Genomic DNA, 17,519 nt, shown 5'->3' with positions numbered 1-17,519 from the left:
GTGCGCACAGTTAGACACTGAAAGAAATAGTAAGTCAGTAACGCCTGTATAGCGGTAGTCTAATGACAACAAATATAGCTGTTACCAATGTTCTAGAATCGTGGACTCTTGATTGAATTAAAAAATTGACTGGTTCAACAGTAGGATGAATCGTGGTCGATCTAGTCATGTCATAATAAAAATTAATATATGAAATTATATTAAAATAGAAAAATATAAAAAAAATTAAAGTTAATGTAGGATTTAAAAGTACACCAAAAATTGATAGTAAAATTAGTATATTAAAGTTTTGTATAAATAATAAAAATAATGAACTATTTACTATTATAATTAAGTTACAATAAAATTTTATTTTCAAAAAATAGTTAGCATCCCATTCTTAATATAATATATAATAAATCTTATGTTATTAATTAGCAATCTAGATAATCAAATAATTATTATAATGTGGGTGTTGGTTTATTGGTATTTTTCTCAATTTTCATGTGAACTGTGGATTCAATTTTTATAATTTTACTAAATAACCCTTCTCTTCATATTGTATTAGAAAATAAATAAATTAATATTATATTAATATAATTTTAATATAAAAAAAAATTTAGTATTTTATTAATAAAAATATTTATCAAACAAGAATAAGAATTTTTTTTATTAATAAAATTATTCATCATTGATTTCAATGCAATAGCTTTTCAGTGATTTTGTTATCTTTTCTTTGATGATTATGTACTGTATTATCAACAGAAATGAAAAAAGAATTTAAGAAAACTTATATATATATATATATGAGCAACAAATAAATAAAAATAAAATATATATACTTTTTTTGTCTTTTTGGCCTTATAATTTTACTTTTCTGGTCAATTTTGGACGGAAACAAAATTGAACTCTAGAAGGATTTCGTATACATTGAGTTTTACTTCCCCTCTATCTCTTCCCCCTAACCAAATACCAAACTGTCTCTTGTATATTTCTTTTTATTTCTGCTTCTCGTATACTCCAATTTCTCTCCCCAACCAGACACACTCTTAAGCATTTGATTATTTTTGCAATTCATAGGGGTATTTTAGTCATTTATGTGGTCCAAACTCCAACGCGTGGTTCTCGCATCAAATCTATGTAAACACGTGTCTATAATGTAATACTAATCGGACAAACATTAAGATTGATAATGTCAACAAATCAAGTTATATTAAACCGACTCGAATAAAAAATACATGGATCTTAGCGTATTTGGTAATCCTCGCAACATTAAAGTACATATTATTCCCGCATCAAATATTTATGTACGTATATTAATTCAACAATAATCAGATAACCATCAGAGTTGCTGATATCAACGAATCCAATTCAAATTGAACAGATCACAGTAAAAAAAAGAATTGTATATATCCTTAAAGTGTTTGATTATTTTCACAAGAATTAAGGATATTTTAGCCAATTAATCCTATGTATGTGTGTGTATTGGAGGCCAAAATGACATAGGAACTTTCCAAAAAGGGAAAGGGCAAAGAAAACACAAACAAATAGAGAAAATGTACATAGTCTTAGGTAGGTCAAAACCTCTCTCTCTCTCTCTCTCTCTCTCTCTATATGTATATGTATATATATATATATATATATATATGAAAGTTGGACATAATAATAGCATGAATGATATCTTGTGGGGTCAAAATCCCTTTGCATTGGTGGAAATCCAAGTCACTACCCAATGCTTTTGTCGCCTACTTGTCCTCTCCACACTCATTATTGCCCCCCAACTTGCCAAAAACTCAAAATATATTTTTGGGTTTATTACAAAAAACACCCATGGATTTTATTTAATTAGAAATCTACCCCTCCAAAATTTGAAAATTATGATTAACCCCCTCCAGTTGGACTTGGGCCTTAAAGGGCCCTTACAAGATTGAATACCCTTACAAAACCATAATTTATTTATTTATTTATTTTTAAATACAATTCGAGTTTAAACATAATTCATAACAATAATATAAAATTCTTTGAAGTAATTTTTCATATTTAAAAAGGCATTTTCAATCCAAAAACCCACTCATCAACTTTTAGAATAACGTTGTTAGGGTTTTATTGATTTTTTAAATTAAAATTATTCTCGAGTTTTTATTAATTAATCAAGTTATATTTTTCTTATTAGGTTTCTCAAATAGATAAATCTACCCGTATTATGCTTAATCAGTACTATAGAAATGTAATTTAGCTTGATATAGATAAATAAGTCGAACTAGTTGGTTGAATTGGTATCACTATCATTCTCGAAGGAGAGTGGATCCAGATTGTTCCCGACTCCTATTTTTATTTTATTTTTAAAAAAAAGTCCACGTTGGACACGCTTGACCATATTTTCTTCTTAATTTTTTTACAAAATACTTATTTTTATTGTATTAATTATTATTTATAATAATAATAAGGATAAATTATAATAAACTTCGACAAAATTTGACATAATTATGAATACTCTCTCGTGCCTTAAAAATTTATAAATACCTTCATGATGTCTGATGAAAATATTTAATCCTTGAATGGAGGTTTGTAATTATAAACTTTGCATGTGCTCTATATTTTTTTAAAAAATAATAAATTATTAAAAATCAGACGAGGTGAAAGGAAAAATTTGTAAAATTATAAAAAATTATTCACTTAGTCTATAAAATTTTTTATAATTCTTTTAATAATAATTCATAGCCCACAAGGGTATTTTGGTTAATTTATTACAAAAAAGAATGAAAATTCTAGTGGGGACTAACAGATTGAGTTAATTGTTTGACGTCCATTAAAATTAGAAAAATGCTGGTAATTTTCAAACAATGAGAGCGTATTTGTAATTATACTAAATTTTAAGAAAAATTATTGTAATTTACCCTAATAATAATAATGATATAGTAATTAATAGTTTCATACATCATTCAATAATTATTTTATTAATTATTAAAATAGTTGTTAAATAAATGCCATTATTTGGATCACAAGCTAATACCAAACGACTGGAATGGATCCAAATCATATGGGCCACTTCCGAAACCCACTTTGGCCCAAAACTGAGATCCAACCCATCAAGAGATATGGGTCTTACGGCCCAATAGACAGAACTAGAAACCCTATATTTTACGCCTATATGATCTAACGGCACAAAGTAAGACCTCATTTGATCTCAGCCGTTCCTTTATCGGAGAAGCCTTATATATTGACTCTCAGCTGCATCCGAGTTACAAATTTTAGGGTTCTGAACCTGTGCAGTTTACATTGCGGATCTCAGGTAATATCCTCCAAATTTTCTCGCTCAGTATTTTCAGTCGGATAGAGGAGGAAATTTGAAGTAGTGATTGTGTTTACAAGTAGATGGATTCCAGTTTTTATGTTTATTTTCGAGTATGCTTGTGCTGATAAAACACGAGTGCTACGGAAAAATGCGTTGAATTTGGGGTAGATGTGTTGTCAGGGGTTGTTTTAAGCATCGTATTTGGTTTTGCATTCCGTTTTACATTTTCATTTTCATTTTGTACTTACTACCTTGTAAGTATATTTACTTGTTCGTTTGGATTGTACTGTTGGGATCTATTCCTTGTTGACAATATGTCTTCGGCTATTTCTTAATTGAGTGTTCAACTGTTTCTATTTCTGAAAATTATTTTTTCTTCTGGGATATTCGGTAGATGAAGTTATTGTTTTCTGAAATGTCATGGTTCTGATGGATATGCTGTGGTCGCCTCCATTTCTTTGTGGTGATTGAAATGTACTCCCTGAAATAATCGTAATTGAGTAATCAAGGCTGGAGTCTCAAAAGAGCTCTGTTTGCCAGCATCCTAATTTTGGGGTGTTTGGGAAGAAACACCACTGAGTCCGAGAATTGGCACGGTAAATCGTTGCCATAGGCCTTTGGTTTGGGAGCATTTCATTTCATGTGCAAAGACTTTGGTGGTGATCCAGTCTCCTCTAGAGTTATCACATTTGTATGCTTTATAGTTTCAAGCAGCTACTCTGTCTAATGTGCTCTTTGGTTTCTGTTCTGTTTGAAGAATTAAATTGATAGGTCATGCTGAAAAGTGAAGACTATTGCTCCCATTTATTCGTAGTAACAATGAAATTATGCTTTCTAAACTACATGACAGAATCAGAATTCACGGTAGATGTAATTGCAGTTTCGTGATGTATAATGTTTGCTTTTATTAATGCCAAATTATGAAATTAAGTTGCAAGCCCAAGTTTTTTCTGATATGATATGTAACTGCTTTGTAAATGAATTTTGGGCCTGGTCATGTTATAATAGCATGACACAAATGTATTGAAGTCTAGAGTTTTGCAGACGCAACTGCAATCCAAGCAACAATGTCACACCGAAAGTTTGAGCACCCAAGACATGGATCTTTGGGATTTCTTCCAAGAAAAAGGGCATCTCGGCACAGAGGAAAAGGTCTGTTACTGCATACAGTTGAAGGCAGAATGATTGATTTAATAAATGTTTGCATGTGTCTTTTTTGTCAATGTTTAAACAACATAAGAACAAAAACTGGAAATTGAAACTTCTAATTCGTCCTCTTGTGAACTTTAGTTTATCAAAGTTTCTAGTAATAGCCATGCATCTGCTCCATATGTCTCGAGTGGATTAATTTGGCTGTTTCTGAAATTAATTATTATGGTTGTTTCAGTTTCCTTTGCGATGTCCGAATTTCTGATCTGTTTTTTGCCCTTGCTCAAGTTTGTTGATGCTTTACTTAATTGCTATAATGCACAGACATTTTAAAGTTACCCGATATAGTGTCGGACAAGGACACAGCTAGAACATGCCTCGGACATGTGTCAAGCACAAAATCCATGTGTCCAAAAGTAAAATTAGAAAGAAAAAAATGTACATGGTGTCGGACATGCGTGTTGACAGTTTTTGACATGTTTAGGGTTTTCTTAACTTCAAAAAGTCTTTGGCTATCTTTAAGAACAAATAGTTTTGGGCTTTAATAAAAAAGAAAATTAATTAATTCAATCCTCTCAAACTAAAAGCTTTCAGATGAAATTTCTAAAAATTCGTAAGGTTTAACTAATTTGAATTATTAGAAAATTTTCATTGTATGTTTTTAAAATAAACTGATTATGTCTATTTTTTAAGCCACATTTGGTTAAGCATTTAGATCTAAGACATGCTTTACTTACGTTTTATCTTGATATTTTTCATATTGCATATTTAATTTTACGAGAAATTGAGAATATATATAGTAAATAATGTTATATATAGCTGTTTCAATGCTTTTGTCGTGTCCTATTCTTTTCAAATTTTCTGTGTTATCTGTGTCCATGCATCACAGCTTAAATGTTTTCATTTCTTATTCCTCAATATTGTTACATTATCAACTGTGCTTCCCATCTTCTCTTCCTTATAAGGTATTCTTTTTTATATCTTCACAGTGAAGGCCTTCCCCAAAGATGATCCCACAAAACCTTGCAGATTGACTGCTTTTCTTGGATACAAGGCTGGGATGACACATATTGTTCGCGAAGTCGAAAAACCTGGATCAAGTGAGTGTTCTTGTTTCTCTTTGAAAATGATTTATAATGGTTACGATTGTAATGCAAGATTACGTCACATACTGGCTAATTCAGCTTTGAGTCAGACCTCTCTTGAAAGCTACCTACCTCTAGATACCCTTTGTTGCTCAGAATCATTAGTAGTATGGTAGCGCACCTGTGCTTCATGTTGTAGCACTTACATCAACTATTCCCTCTTGGCTTATCATGGTTTATTGCTGTTTCAGAATATTGTTTCTCCCACTTCAGTTTGCTTGTTGAATATTTGAATTTGTTTAGGGGTATAATTTTTTGGTGCTGTCTTAACCAGAACTCCACAAAAAAGAGACATGTGAAGCTGTAACCATTATTGAAACACCACCAATCATTGTTGTTGGGGTTGTGGGGTATGTTAAGACACCACGTGGGCTCCGTTGCTTGAATACTGTTTGGGCTCAACATTTAAGTGAGGAAGTCAAGAGGAGGTTCTACAAAAATTGGTGCAAGTCGAAGAAGAAGGCTTTCACCAAGTATTCAAAGAAGCTTGATACTGAAGAAGGAAAGAAGGACATTCAAGCTCAGCTGGAGAAAATGAAGAAGTATTGCACTGTAATTCGGGTGTTGGCTCATACACAGGTCTTTCCCTTTGCACCTTAATCTGGAATATATCATGTGATTAATTCTGTAGCATCTAGCTTTTGTTTGAACACGTGGTGTTTTGTATGTTTATTCTAGACTGATGGTTGTTCTGTGATTGATATATTGGATTTCAGATTCGTAAGATGAAAGGACTTAAGCAAAAGAAGGCCCACTTGATGGAGATTCAAGTCAATGGTGGAGATGTTGCCAAGAAGGTTGACTATGCATATAGCTTTTTTGAGAAGCAGATACCCATTGATGCTGTTTTCCAGAAAGATGAGATGATTGACATTATTGGAGTGACCAAGGGTAAAGGATATGAAGGTGTAGTGACCCGTTGGGGTGTCACCCGCCTTCCACGTAAGACCCATCGTGGGCTTCGCAAGGTTGCCTGTATTGGTGCTTGGCATCCCGCCAGGGTTTCATTCACTGTTGCCAGGGCTGGGCAAAATGGTTACCACCATAGGACAGAGATGAACAAGAAAATTTACAAACTTGGCAAAGCTGGTCAGGAATCTCATTCTGCCATGACTGAGTTTGACAGGTCAGTGAACGCTTGTGCAATGATGTATTCTTTCTTTGCCTATGTGTGAGGTCTTGTACTTTTGTTCTAGTCAAATTACAATTGGAAAACAGATTTTTTGTTAGAATTTAATTTTGGCTTTGCAGTATTATTCTAAAACCTTTGTTATAATATATATGTTATAGGACCGAGAAAGACATTACACCAATGGGAGGGTTTCCTCACTATGGGGTGGTGAAAGATGACTATCTTTTGATAAAAGGCTGTTGTGTCGGGCCGAAAAAGCGTGTCGTCACACTGAGGCAGTCACTGTTGAACCAGACTTCTAGGGTTGCGTTGGAGGAGATCAAACTTAAGTTCATCGATACATCCTCTAAATTTGGTCATGGACGCTTCCAGACAACTCAGGAGAAGGCCAAGTTCTTTGGCAGGCTCAAGGCTTGAGCTTAAAAGAACACTGGGGGGAACTGTTTCCGTTTTTCTATTTAATATTTGCTAATCTTGAAAATTTTGGAAGAATCTTTGAAGCATTAGTGTTTTCTGTCACATTTTGTTTCGAGATTACCCCAACTTTGAGAATTTTGAAAATTGGCCACTGTTCTATTATACATCTCTTTCTTCTCCATCTTTACTTGCATTGTATATATTTATCATTTTCTCTCATCTATAATATTATGATATAACACGAACGAACAAGAATCCCAAAGATTCAATTTTTCATATTCTAGTCGACTCTAAAGGTTAAAACTAAATATTCAACACATTTCTGTATCCAGCTGAAGGAATTTTGGCTTGCCAATTGCTAAAGAGAAATTTAGCTTGATGCAGAATGCTCTGCCCAAAGTTGCGAAGTTGTTTTACATCAACGTTTTGTCTTCTTAAGACATTTCTTACAATGCAATTCAAAACATACAGATCTGCTTTAATAATAGAAAAGATGCCGAGTCTGCATCTTGAATATTTACATTTTGAAGCATGCTCGGGAGAAACAGCACCAGAAATCATCCAAAAGAATGCACAGTGGTGGAAATACCAAAATGCAGAAGATATGCTTCTCTAGCAAAGTCGACCACCAAAATGCTGCTTCATCGGTTCTGCAGTTCTGTTTAAGATATAACATTCTTTTTGATTCAAAAGCAGAAGAAGGTTTACACAGTATATCTCACCTCAGGCACCTACGACCGGATTGAAGCCTAAAAATTTCAGGATGTTGACAATTAACTTGTAGAGGCTAGCTGCAGAACACTTGGCCAAAACAATTCCATTGAACATCTTGGAGCAAAAGAGGCTGTGAAAAGAACCATTTCGTACTTGATTTATCTAGTTCCTGCACATTTTGACATAGATGCGTTTAGATTGGATTGTTCCGGCAGACACACTGTACTAGCAGTATGTATTCATGTAATCAGCTGAAATTTACAACAATAAGAAGAGAAACTGAAGACCAACTTATGCTTTTGGGCTTAATAATTGTTACATGCAGGCACTATACATTCCAAAGCCAGCAGGTATCAGGTCATTCTAGCAAGAAAGGAGAAAAAGTTGGTAAACACAAAGAAGAACAAGAAATCTCACTGAAGAAGCAATTTGATAGAAGTACCAGTAGAATTAATATTTTCTACATAAATTTCAGCTGCTGCATCAATTCTGTACAATTGTCCTCCATGCTATAATGGATGCAGCCAATAACTATGCAATAGTGTGATCTGGTGGTTTATCTGTAGATGTCAAAATTGCTTCTTTTCTCAGTACATGAAAGACTAGTGCAGCATTATTCAGACACATCATCATCAGGTTGAACAAGAGTCAGTAATGAATATTTGACCCTGAGAGAGATCCTCCCCTTTTCAACCACAAGTCTTGCTCCAGAAACGACCCAATAACCAGGAGGTTCTTGTGGTCCTCTCTTCATTTCAGTTGTATCAACAAACTTCAAGAGTTTGGGGGCTTGGACAGGAACTGGAGGGCCCCCGGGATAAACAGCAGAATTTACGTTCACATCAGCTGGCTGCGGAGGTGGTTTCTGAACTGCTGTGAAAGTGATGGCTGATCAGGGTTGATATGAGTCCAGATTTGCGGGCCAAACCAGGGGAACCATCCCATTCAGGATACTTGACTGAAACAGCTCCTAGAGCAGTCGAGAAACGGAGACGAAGGAAAAGAACCTTCTTAAACCCATAATACCCAACCTGTAACTGTGCTCCAGTGACAATTGAAAGTTCCTCATCAGATTCAACCGGAGCAGTACACACACGGGAAAAGTTTTTCCAGTGTACCTTCTCATAATATCTACGATCATAAGATTCTTGGTGGTAATTGCCATTTGGATCATCCTCAAGTTGAAAAATATTTGGAGAAGATGAGAGGTGTTGCAAGTGGATGGCCAGATAATGGCCTCTTTTACCTTCAAGATGTAACCGCAGACCAGTCACAGGTCTCTTACCAACATCAACCTGAAAGGATAAAAATAAATTAGACCCATTTAGTTCTCAAGAAAGGGCACTCAGCATTTTTTTGTTAGCAGAGAATATAGAAATGGATTACTAAAATACGTTGCCTATTACTTTAATAAGTCTTTGAAGAACTCTGCCCCAAGAAATAACAGTTATTATCTCCTGCGATCTCCTCACTCATCATTTCAAGTAGTAAGGGAAAACAATTAAGAAGCCTTTCCCTGCTAACCAGGAAATTGGAATAGCCAGAGCAGAATAAGGCTGTTCTCTAGGACATAAGTAATCCAATTAGTATACAAAATTTTGCACTCATCCTGAGGTACCCTCCACTGGTTGCTGTTCCTATTGATTCAACTGAAGATCTTCAAATGCAATGGCAAGTTACAGATATGCTACCACAGTATGAATAACAACTTCTTTTTCAATAATAATGCGTAACACCCAGAAAGAAAAATCTATAAGAAAAGGAAAAGATACAACTTTGAGAAAACTATACCGAGTTGGTATTTACAAAACGTTTAGGACCCATAAAACTGAATTGCAGTGAAGCTGTGCTTTGTTGTTTCCGCTGCGGACCCAGTGGAAGATCACTGAACATGGGTGCCCATTGTCTAGGCAGCTGAAACTCCAGAAACTGATGAAGTTCTTCAATTGGCGGCTTGCCTGGAATGATTGACAGCCATGCATGGATATGAGATTTTAGAGTTCATAAAAAGGAGAAGTACCGACCAGAACCACAACCACCACCAATCCCTCCCCCTTCCCCTCTGGTTTAAGAATCACAGATCCAAGTAGTTAGCCCTTTTATCTTTCCAAAAGGAAAATACTGATGATTATAAATCATTTGCACGAATGAGTGCATCATGTAGCAGTATCACAAACAAGATAAAGATGCAAATATTTACTCACAGCGCAAGTATAGATTAATGGCATGACTCAGATAGCCACTTCCGGGGACACCATTCAGTAGGAAGGTTATTGGGGTGAAGGACATTGAGATAACATCAGGCTCCAACTGCACAGTTTGTAGCCACTCGTTGTGGGTCAAATTTCTGCCATCACTTCCACCTCTCCTTTTGCAGATGCTAACAATGTCCTGTTATTTAGCCAACAACTCAAGTAAATGACAATAATTCTGTAACTCTCAAGCACAGACTGATGGAGATTGCAACTTTCTGAGAAGAAAGACGTACATCTTTATGTGAATAAGAACTAGATGTGCTGGTACCAGCAAACTTGAGCCGAGTGTCCTTCATTTCAATTTGAGTCATAAAAAAACAAAATTAGGAATCAAGAAAACAAATATGCTGTTCAAGCATCAGCGATCAACAGTGCCGTACAGTAAACAATAATCCATTTCCTAAACCATCAGAATTGCAGCATACAATGGAAAATTTGAATAATTAGTGACTTATGAACCTTCTCAGATCACCGCGTAACAATCAATTCCCCAATCAGATCAATTAACAGTTGTTATTTTTCAGAATTCATATTTGCATAGATAAAATCAGTTAAAATGCTAGCCAAAGGAAACCAAAATGCATACAAACCTTCTCATTCTGGTTTATTTCTTCAGAGTTCAATTCATTTTGTCCATTTTCTAGAAATCTCTCATCTGCCATCAGCTTCAATCTTTTCTGCACGTCAGCTGGTTGAAGTGATGAAGAATGTTGCTGCTTCATGTAAATTACATCCTTCCCGCCCATTTTTACTCCAACAATAACATGAGTACCAAACTTATTAATAAATCTGAAAAAGGGGGACAAAATCAGCACCGCTGTAAAGACGTATACTGATAATAATCATTTTTCTGGCCCTAATGACAAGAAGATTAATGCATTGGAACAGACACTTTTTCAATTGCCACCGGCACATCCTTGCATGGATATACATAAAAAATCCATTCCAGATAGTTAAAAGGAACTGCCTTGGCATGCAGCACAGAAATGGTATTGCCCAATTACAAACTCCAGAGAAGGCAACCTAGGTCATACCTTGCCAATGCCACAGGCTCCCATGAAGATGGAACTTCTTTCTTCACATGATCACAAAGCAACATCTGTGTCTTTTCTAGTGCAACTGTGTACAATGTTATAAACATTCCATCAAAAGCAAGGGTTTCGGTGAAAGCTGCATCTTTCTGCCAACAACCAGAAAACTCAAACATAGCATTGAAGAGCCCAGAAGGAATTTTTCCGGTCAAAGATAGCTCTTGATTTAATTGCTCTGACATCTGGGGCGAAAAGATGTAATTAGGAATGGCTGATATGATGACATCATGGATACGGTGCGAAAAATTAGCATAGAGGGATAGTGAAGTTCAAATTTTTGAACAGATTATCCAAAATACAAAAATTTAACATGAACAAATATGGGAATAAAATAATGGCCCAGAGAAAATGGCATCTGAACAGTTTAAAAGCAAACAAACGTCAAAATCTAGTGAGGATATTACAAAAAAACATGTTAGAAACAACATAAATGAAACTACATACAATTAACTCAAAGCAAATACTTTACTACTAAGATATAAACAAAATGCATAGTTAAAAACAAATGACTCAGTGCCGCCGATAAAAAATATGGGAAAAAATAATTAAACCTGCTGGAAAGTCAGAACATCGGAGCTAAATCGGGTCCGCTCTCCTTTATCACAATTAATAGATTTAGACACATCAGAAATCGAGATTCCACCTGGAAGAACAATCTCTCGACCCTGATCCTCATCAATCTCAATCAAACGCGAGTTTCCCTTACAATACTTGAGTCTAAGATCCAAGGAAATATCGTATCCGCGACCAATCGACTGAATGGCAATCTTGGCCGATTCCTCAGGTGGAAGCTTAAGCGCCATCTTTCAAAATTCAAACACCCAACCTCTTATCCCAAATCCCACATATCAATTCTCGACCAAATCCTCCATCACACTGAGCAAATTACCAGACTGTGAGCAAACCTCAGCATCATCATATACTAACACCTCGGACCAACTAGAAGCACTCCGGAGTTTCCAGGCTCTAAAACCCAAACAATTCCAATTCTTTAATCACCAAACCCCAAGAAACGAATCATCAATGTATCAACCTGGAACTCCTCAACCCCGCACACGATTCGGCTAGAATTTCACGCTCATCCCACTTTTGACGACAATATCATAAATACACTCATATAAGCAATGGGTGAGCACGTTTCCCCACTGCATTTCGCTCCTGCACGATCGGAGACCTGCTTTGCAGCTTTCCAGCATCATACCTCCGACGCTCCACAAATCAAAATTGAGAACTCTTGATTCAACCTCAGTATCCTAGGAATTTGGCAAGCATAGTTTATAAGCAACGCCACAGCGGAAACCTTAATCAGTGTTAACAGCCCAAGTATTTGGAAATTGAAACCCTAGTCCTAGTGGGATTGATTCAACTCTTGAAGCCAAGCTCGGATCTAGAGATAAAAATCCATTGCGTACTATCAATCATTGCAAAATTTTCATGCAACTCAACTTTCATCTCTTTTGTTACTCTCCTCAAAATAATTGTATTTTTAGATCATTTAAACTTTATAACATTGAAATAAATCACTAATAACAAATCTAAACTTTAAAGATAAAATTAAAAGTTAAGTTATAAATTCAAACTTTAATAGTTATAAATTCGTTAAACGGATAATTACATCTAACATTCCCGCCATATGATTTATATACACAGACAATCTATGTATTTTGAAAAATTACACATATACCTATCAACAACGCCGACATCATTTACACAAACCATTCTTATTTTTTAAAAAATTATATATACGACCATACAAACATCAACATCATTATACAAATTACCCATATTTTTCTACTGTCAGCTGTGGTTTTTCTAATTAAGCAAATAGGGGTGATTTGTATATAAACTAACATGTTGAGTTTGTTTTTGAAATCAATATCTTGTTCTTTTTGTGAGTGTATTAATATGTTGTTGCATGCAAGTTATATGCACTTTTTCATACACAAAACATAAAACAAATTACTAATAATGATATCATTACAAAATTTAAGATTATAATATGAAAAAATTACATAAACTTAATTCCAGATTGTGGAATGTCCATGATGTCTTCAAAATGACCATGTTTATGATAATAACCGTCAATATTGCTGGAATTGGGCAATGCTTGAGATTTTTTTTTGGGCAGAATCATACATTTGATTTTTAGTAATAACGGGATAAAAAATACAATACCCTCTATTTTATTAGACCAAAAGTGCAGCGTGGGTTTCTGAAACTGTGCAAAAATTAAAGTATGTTAGCTTTCGAACCAACATGTGTGAGTTAATTGCAAAATTAGTCCCGGACTATAGGATATTTGCAAGTTTAGTCCTATATTTTTTGAAATAGTCAAACTTAGTCCCACACTTTAATATTGTTTTTTTTTTTTGTAAAGCTAGTCCAGTTGTTAAATAATGCGATGAAAAGGCTAGAAAATGTTAGTGGGACCTGATGAAAGGGGGTGGACTGGCAAAACGGGTTTTGAGGGGAAAGAACAATTGCAATATTAGTTCTAAATTATAGGGTTTTTTGCAATTTTTCGTCCCGTACTTCTGAAAATAATCAATTTTAGTCACATGCTACTAAATTTTTATCCAAAATTAGTCCCAACATTAATTAATGTGATGAAAATGCCACGTGCTTAGCATATGATCGGTTACTATGACTAGTTGAAACTAATCTCCCTCTCCCTCTCTCTCTCTCTAAAAACTCTCTTGCTCTCTCTTCAAAATCCCCACATCTCTCTCAAAAAATCTCTAGAGAGAACGAGAGTTTTCAGAGAAAGAGAAGAAAATGTTTATAGAGAGCGAGAGAGAGTACTTTTAGAGGGAGAGAGATAGGGTTTATAAAGAAAGATTTTTATAAAACGCAGGAAATGGTTTAAATAGAGAACTTTTAGAAATAAAGAGAGAGAGGGTGAGAAAGAGAGAGTTTCAATTAGTCACACTAACGAGCACATGTTAAGCAAGTGAAATTTTCATTACATTTTTTAACGATAGGACTAATTTTGCACAAAATATAAAAGTATGAGTTGGGACTTGCAAAAGACCCTATAGTTTGGGACTAATATTGCAATTATCTCTTTCCAACCAAAACGTGTTCGGCGAGTTCACTCCCCTTTCACCCAATCATAATAACGTTTTTTGGCCTTTTCGTCACATTTTTAATGGCAGGACTAATTTTGCAAAAAATATTAAAATGTGGGGTTCAATTTTGCTATTTTTAAAAATAAGGGACTAAACTTGCAAAGTACCATATAGTATGAAATTAATTTTAGAATTACTCCATATGCACAATATTCTTATTCTATAGGATCAAATATATTAACTCTTTAAAATATGAGATCAAAACTGCAAAACCCCTATACTACGTGACCGAAAGTGCAATTTCGCTGTAATTTACACTTCACTTGAAAAACACAGAAATTATTACACTGCTCATTACGTACTGTAATATAAAATCCCTCAGCCTTCGCGTTCGATTTACTTCTCCCCCTCGCTCGCTCTCTTCGCCGGATCTGGTGGATTTCAGGTACCTGCAAGATTTTGGGTTTTATATGATACAGTTGATTCGAAAGTCAATACGATTTCCATTATTATTCTCGTTTGCTTTGACCCGAAGTGCGTTTTTATGTATTGGGATTGCTGTATTCTGTGGGAATTTGTAACAACCATGCGTTGTATTCTCAGCAGTTTTCTGTAATTTGTTTGGATTATAACGTTACATTAGCGCTTCAGATCTGGATACCCTTCTCGCGAATCGCAATCGCATTTATATTGTGTGGGAATCTGTTGTGTGCGTTGGTGAACTCAATTGTGGTTAATTGAGGAATTTAAGTTTATTGTGTGACATTTCAGGAGTTGCTGGGAAGTTGGAATCCTTTTTTTTCTCAATTTTGGTCTTCAGTCACCGTGGGTGGAATTTGAGAGGAACAGGATGGTAATTCTTCTTGGATCCTTTGGCTTTACTTTCCTTAATTTTAACGTTGTGTTTTTGCCGATTACTTTTGTTATCTGTGTTGCAGGTTGTACTTGCGGCTTCTATTATCAGCAAATCTGGCAAAGGTAAGATGGCCAGTGTTTTGTTTTGGTTTTTCTTCTTTTTTCTTGTGAATTACACTATTAATCTTTGCAAGTAACCTGGATCTTGGGGATTCTACTTTTGTCACTGTTTTTGTGTATTATAGTGGATGTTGATTTATGATTGCTCATTCTTTGTCTAAGTAAGAGGAGCATTTCTCCATGAAGTTGGACCTAGACATGATTCCCAGAGTAGTTATTATGCTTTAAAACATATAAAAGAGATGCAATTATCATATAGACTTTCAAATAAATATCTGACTGGCAGAAGATCTTGTTCTAATTCTTAAAGATGCGGCATGTAATGGCACGTGTTCCTACACATGATCACATATGTACTGCCATTTTCTTTTCATTTTCCCACTTAGTGTTACTTCTAATATAATGTCCACTATTATAAGACCTTTTCCTCTAAAAGTAGGAAGGTTGAAGCAGGCCCGTTAGAAATGTTGAGTAGTGGTTGAAAATTTTTAAAATTAGACTATTCAAAGAGTGTGTCTGCTGATGAGTAATGATCTGCTCCTTCTGAATATTGGTCTCAGAAGTATAGAATTTGTTATTGATTATATCTATTTTCATGTTTCTAAAATGATTTATCGCTAGGTAAAGACATGAGATGGCCTATAAACATAAATTTGGTCCACGACCTGTTCCAAAGGTTCATATTTGATGCCACATACCTCAGGTTGACTTTTTCTCTAGAATTCAAGATGCTGTTGCCTCATACTTCGGATTCATATTGATTTAATTGCATTCAACCTTTTCTCTGGAATTCAAGATGCTGTTGTCTCATACATCGGATTGATGTCGATATTTTTTTTATCTTTTTTGTGGTTTCTTTAGCCATAATGCATCTTTTCTACCACTTGGACAGAATGTTGGTTTGGACAAGTTTGTCACCAACTTAAATTGTTCCGTACTTAGTTGTGCTAGTTTTAACTTTTTACTTTGATTGTACCTTTGTCTTCAAGGAATTTTTTGGCTATGGTATTCTCTTTTTATTTTGTTCAAGGGTTTCGTGCTCCCTGTTGAACCAATAGCATTACTTTTCTTTCTTTTCCTTTTCCCCCTTTTTGTACTTTTTCAGTTGATTTTTCATGACTTAAACTCCATTTTCCATTATCTTTAATTTATATTACTGTGCATGTGCTGCTACTTCTAGGAGAAGTTTCCTCTAAAGTAGTTTTTCTTTTTTATCACCTCAGTTCTTTGTATTCGGTCATCTGGAAAAGTGTAATGACCATTTTTAACTCTTTAAATTGGTATCTTCTGCAGCGCTTGTTTCAAGGCAGTTTGTTGATATGTCTCGGATACGGATTGAGGGATACCTTGCAGCATTCCCCAAGTTGGTTGGCACAGGGAAACAACACACTTATGTCGAGACTGAAAATGTCCGTTATGTTTATCAGCCAATAGAGTCCCTCTACTTGCTTCTTGTTACAAATAAACAAAGCAACATTCTTGAAGATTTGGAGACACTGAGGCTACTTTCAAGGCTTGTATCCTCAATGTATTGAGCAATGATTTATTTTTGCCTCTTAAGAAGCTGGAATTTTTATTATCTGCATGCGCTTGCCACATCATTGTATGTGCTCTTCCAGCTTAAGTATTACTTATTCTCTTTTGTTGAAAATGAAAGAACAACAATGTCGCCCATCTTTTTATGTGCTTAGAGCAGAAACTGTATATGCTTTTCTTTTGTAAATGAAGTCTTCGTTTCTTTCTTCCATGTGATTCGGTATGAATGTTCACATCTTTGGTGTTTATATAATGCATGATAGTGTTTCCCTAACCACTCTTAGGTGCCTGAATACTCTTATTCACTAGATGAAGAGGGCATCGGCAAGACTGCTTTTGAGATTCTTTTTGCATTTGATGAAGTTATTTCACTTGGTCACAAAGAAAATGTCACAGTTGCACAAGTCAAACAGTACTGTGAGATGGAAAGTCACGAAGAGAGGTTGCACAAGTTGGTTTTACAGAGCAAGATCAATGAAACCAAGGATCTAATGAAGCGCAAGGCTAGTGAGATTGACAAAAGCAAGGTAATTATTTGGGCAGAGGTACTAGCTATGCTACCTTCTATTTCATTTACAGGTCATGGATGGACTGATCTGTTGTGTACAATTTGTGTAGATTGAAAAGAATAGGGGTGAAAGAGGAGGATTTATGTCTCTGCAGTCCATGGGTTCTGGAAGAATTGATACTGGCTTTGGCAGTGACACCAGTATATCCAGTACTAATGGTGGTTTTGGAAGCGGGTCCGGCTTTGGGTTAAGCA

The 17,519-nt window shown here is 35.0% G+C and overlaps 2 protein-coding genes and 1 pseudogene across 3 annotated transcripts in view; 2 read left to right on the top strand and 1 right to left on the bottom strand.

Moving 5' to 3' along the window:
• LOC105172529 (60S ribosomal protein L3-2) lies at positions 3,159-7,283 on the top strand. Of its 2 annotated transcripts, XM_011094000.2 has the most exons (6): positions 3,159-3,271; positions 4,319-4,426; positions 5,413-5,523; positions 5,843-6,147; positions 6,285-6,694; positions 6,859-7,281. In XM_011094000.2, the coding sequence occupies exons 2-6, from the start codon at positions 4,342-4,344 to the stop codon at positions 7,115-7,117; spliced, it is 1,170 nt and encodes a 389-aa protein (XP_011092302.1). In that variant the 5' UTR covers positions 3,159-3,271; positions 4,319-4,341; the 3' UTR covers positions 7,118-7,281. The 2 variants fall into 2 exon arrangements, with proteins under 2 accessions (XP_011092302.1, XP_020552968.1); XM_020697309.1 differs by lacking the exon at positions 3,159-3,271 and having other exon boundaries at positions 4,300-4,426; positions 6,859-7,283.
• LOC105172528 lies at positions 7,448-12,639 on the bottom strand (annotated as a pseudogene).
• LOC105172526 (coatomer subunit delta-2-like) overlaps positions 14,558-17,519 on the top strand; it is a 6,370-nt gene continuing 3,408 nt past the window's right edge. Inside the window, exons 1-6 of the mRNA XM_020697370.1 lie at positions 14,558-14,690; positions 15,017-15,098; positions 15,184-15,223; positions 16,514-16,737; positions 17,041-17,283; positions 17,375-17,511. Of these exons, the coding sequence (XP_020553029.1) occupies positions 15,096-15,098; positions 15,184-15,223; positions 16,514-16,737; positions 17,041-17,283; positions 17,375-17,511 (647 nt within the window). The 5' untranslated portion in view covers positions 14,558-14,690; positions 15,017-15,095. The remainder of the gene's footprint in view (positions 14,691-15,016; positions 15,099-15,183; positions 15,224-16,513; positions 16,738-17,040; positions 17,284-17,374; positions 17,512-17,519) is intronic.

The sequence above is a fragment of the Sesamum indicum genome, linkage group LG10, assembly GCF_000512975.1.
Source record: "Sesamum indicum cultivar Zhongzhi No. 13 linkage group LG10, S_indicum_v1.0, whole genome shotgun sequence".
In the NCBI taxonomy this organism is placed as follows: Eukaryota; Viridiplantae; Streptophyta; class Magnoliopsida; order Lamiales; family Pedaliaceae; genus Sesamum; species Sesamum indicum.
The sequence above is the reverse complement of the archived record's forward strand: the minus strand, read 5'-3'. Positions and strand labels throughout refer to the sequence as shown.

Bases quoted from the DNA above. Each gene is read 5' to 3' on its own strand.
- LOC105172529 (XM_020697309.1), top strand. From the start codon at position 4,342: ATGTCACACCGAAAGTTTGAGCACCCAAGACATGGATCTTTGGGATTT. The intron at 6,148-6,284 runs GTCTTTCCCTTT...ATTGGATTTCAG, and splicing joins GGGTGTTGGCTCATACACAG to ATTCGTAAGATGAAAGGACT. The intron at 6,695-6,858 runs GTCAGTGAACGC...TATATGTTATAG, and splicing joins GCCATGACTGAGTTTGACAG to GACCGAGAAAGACATTACAC.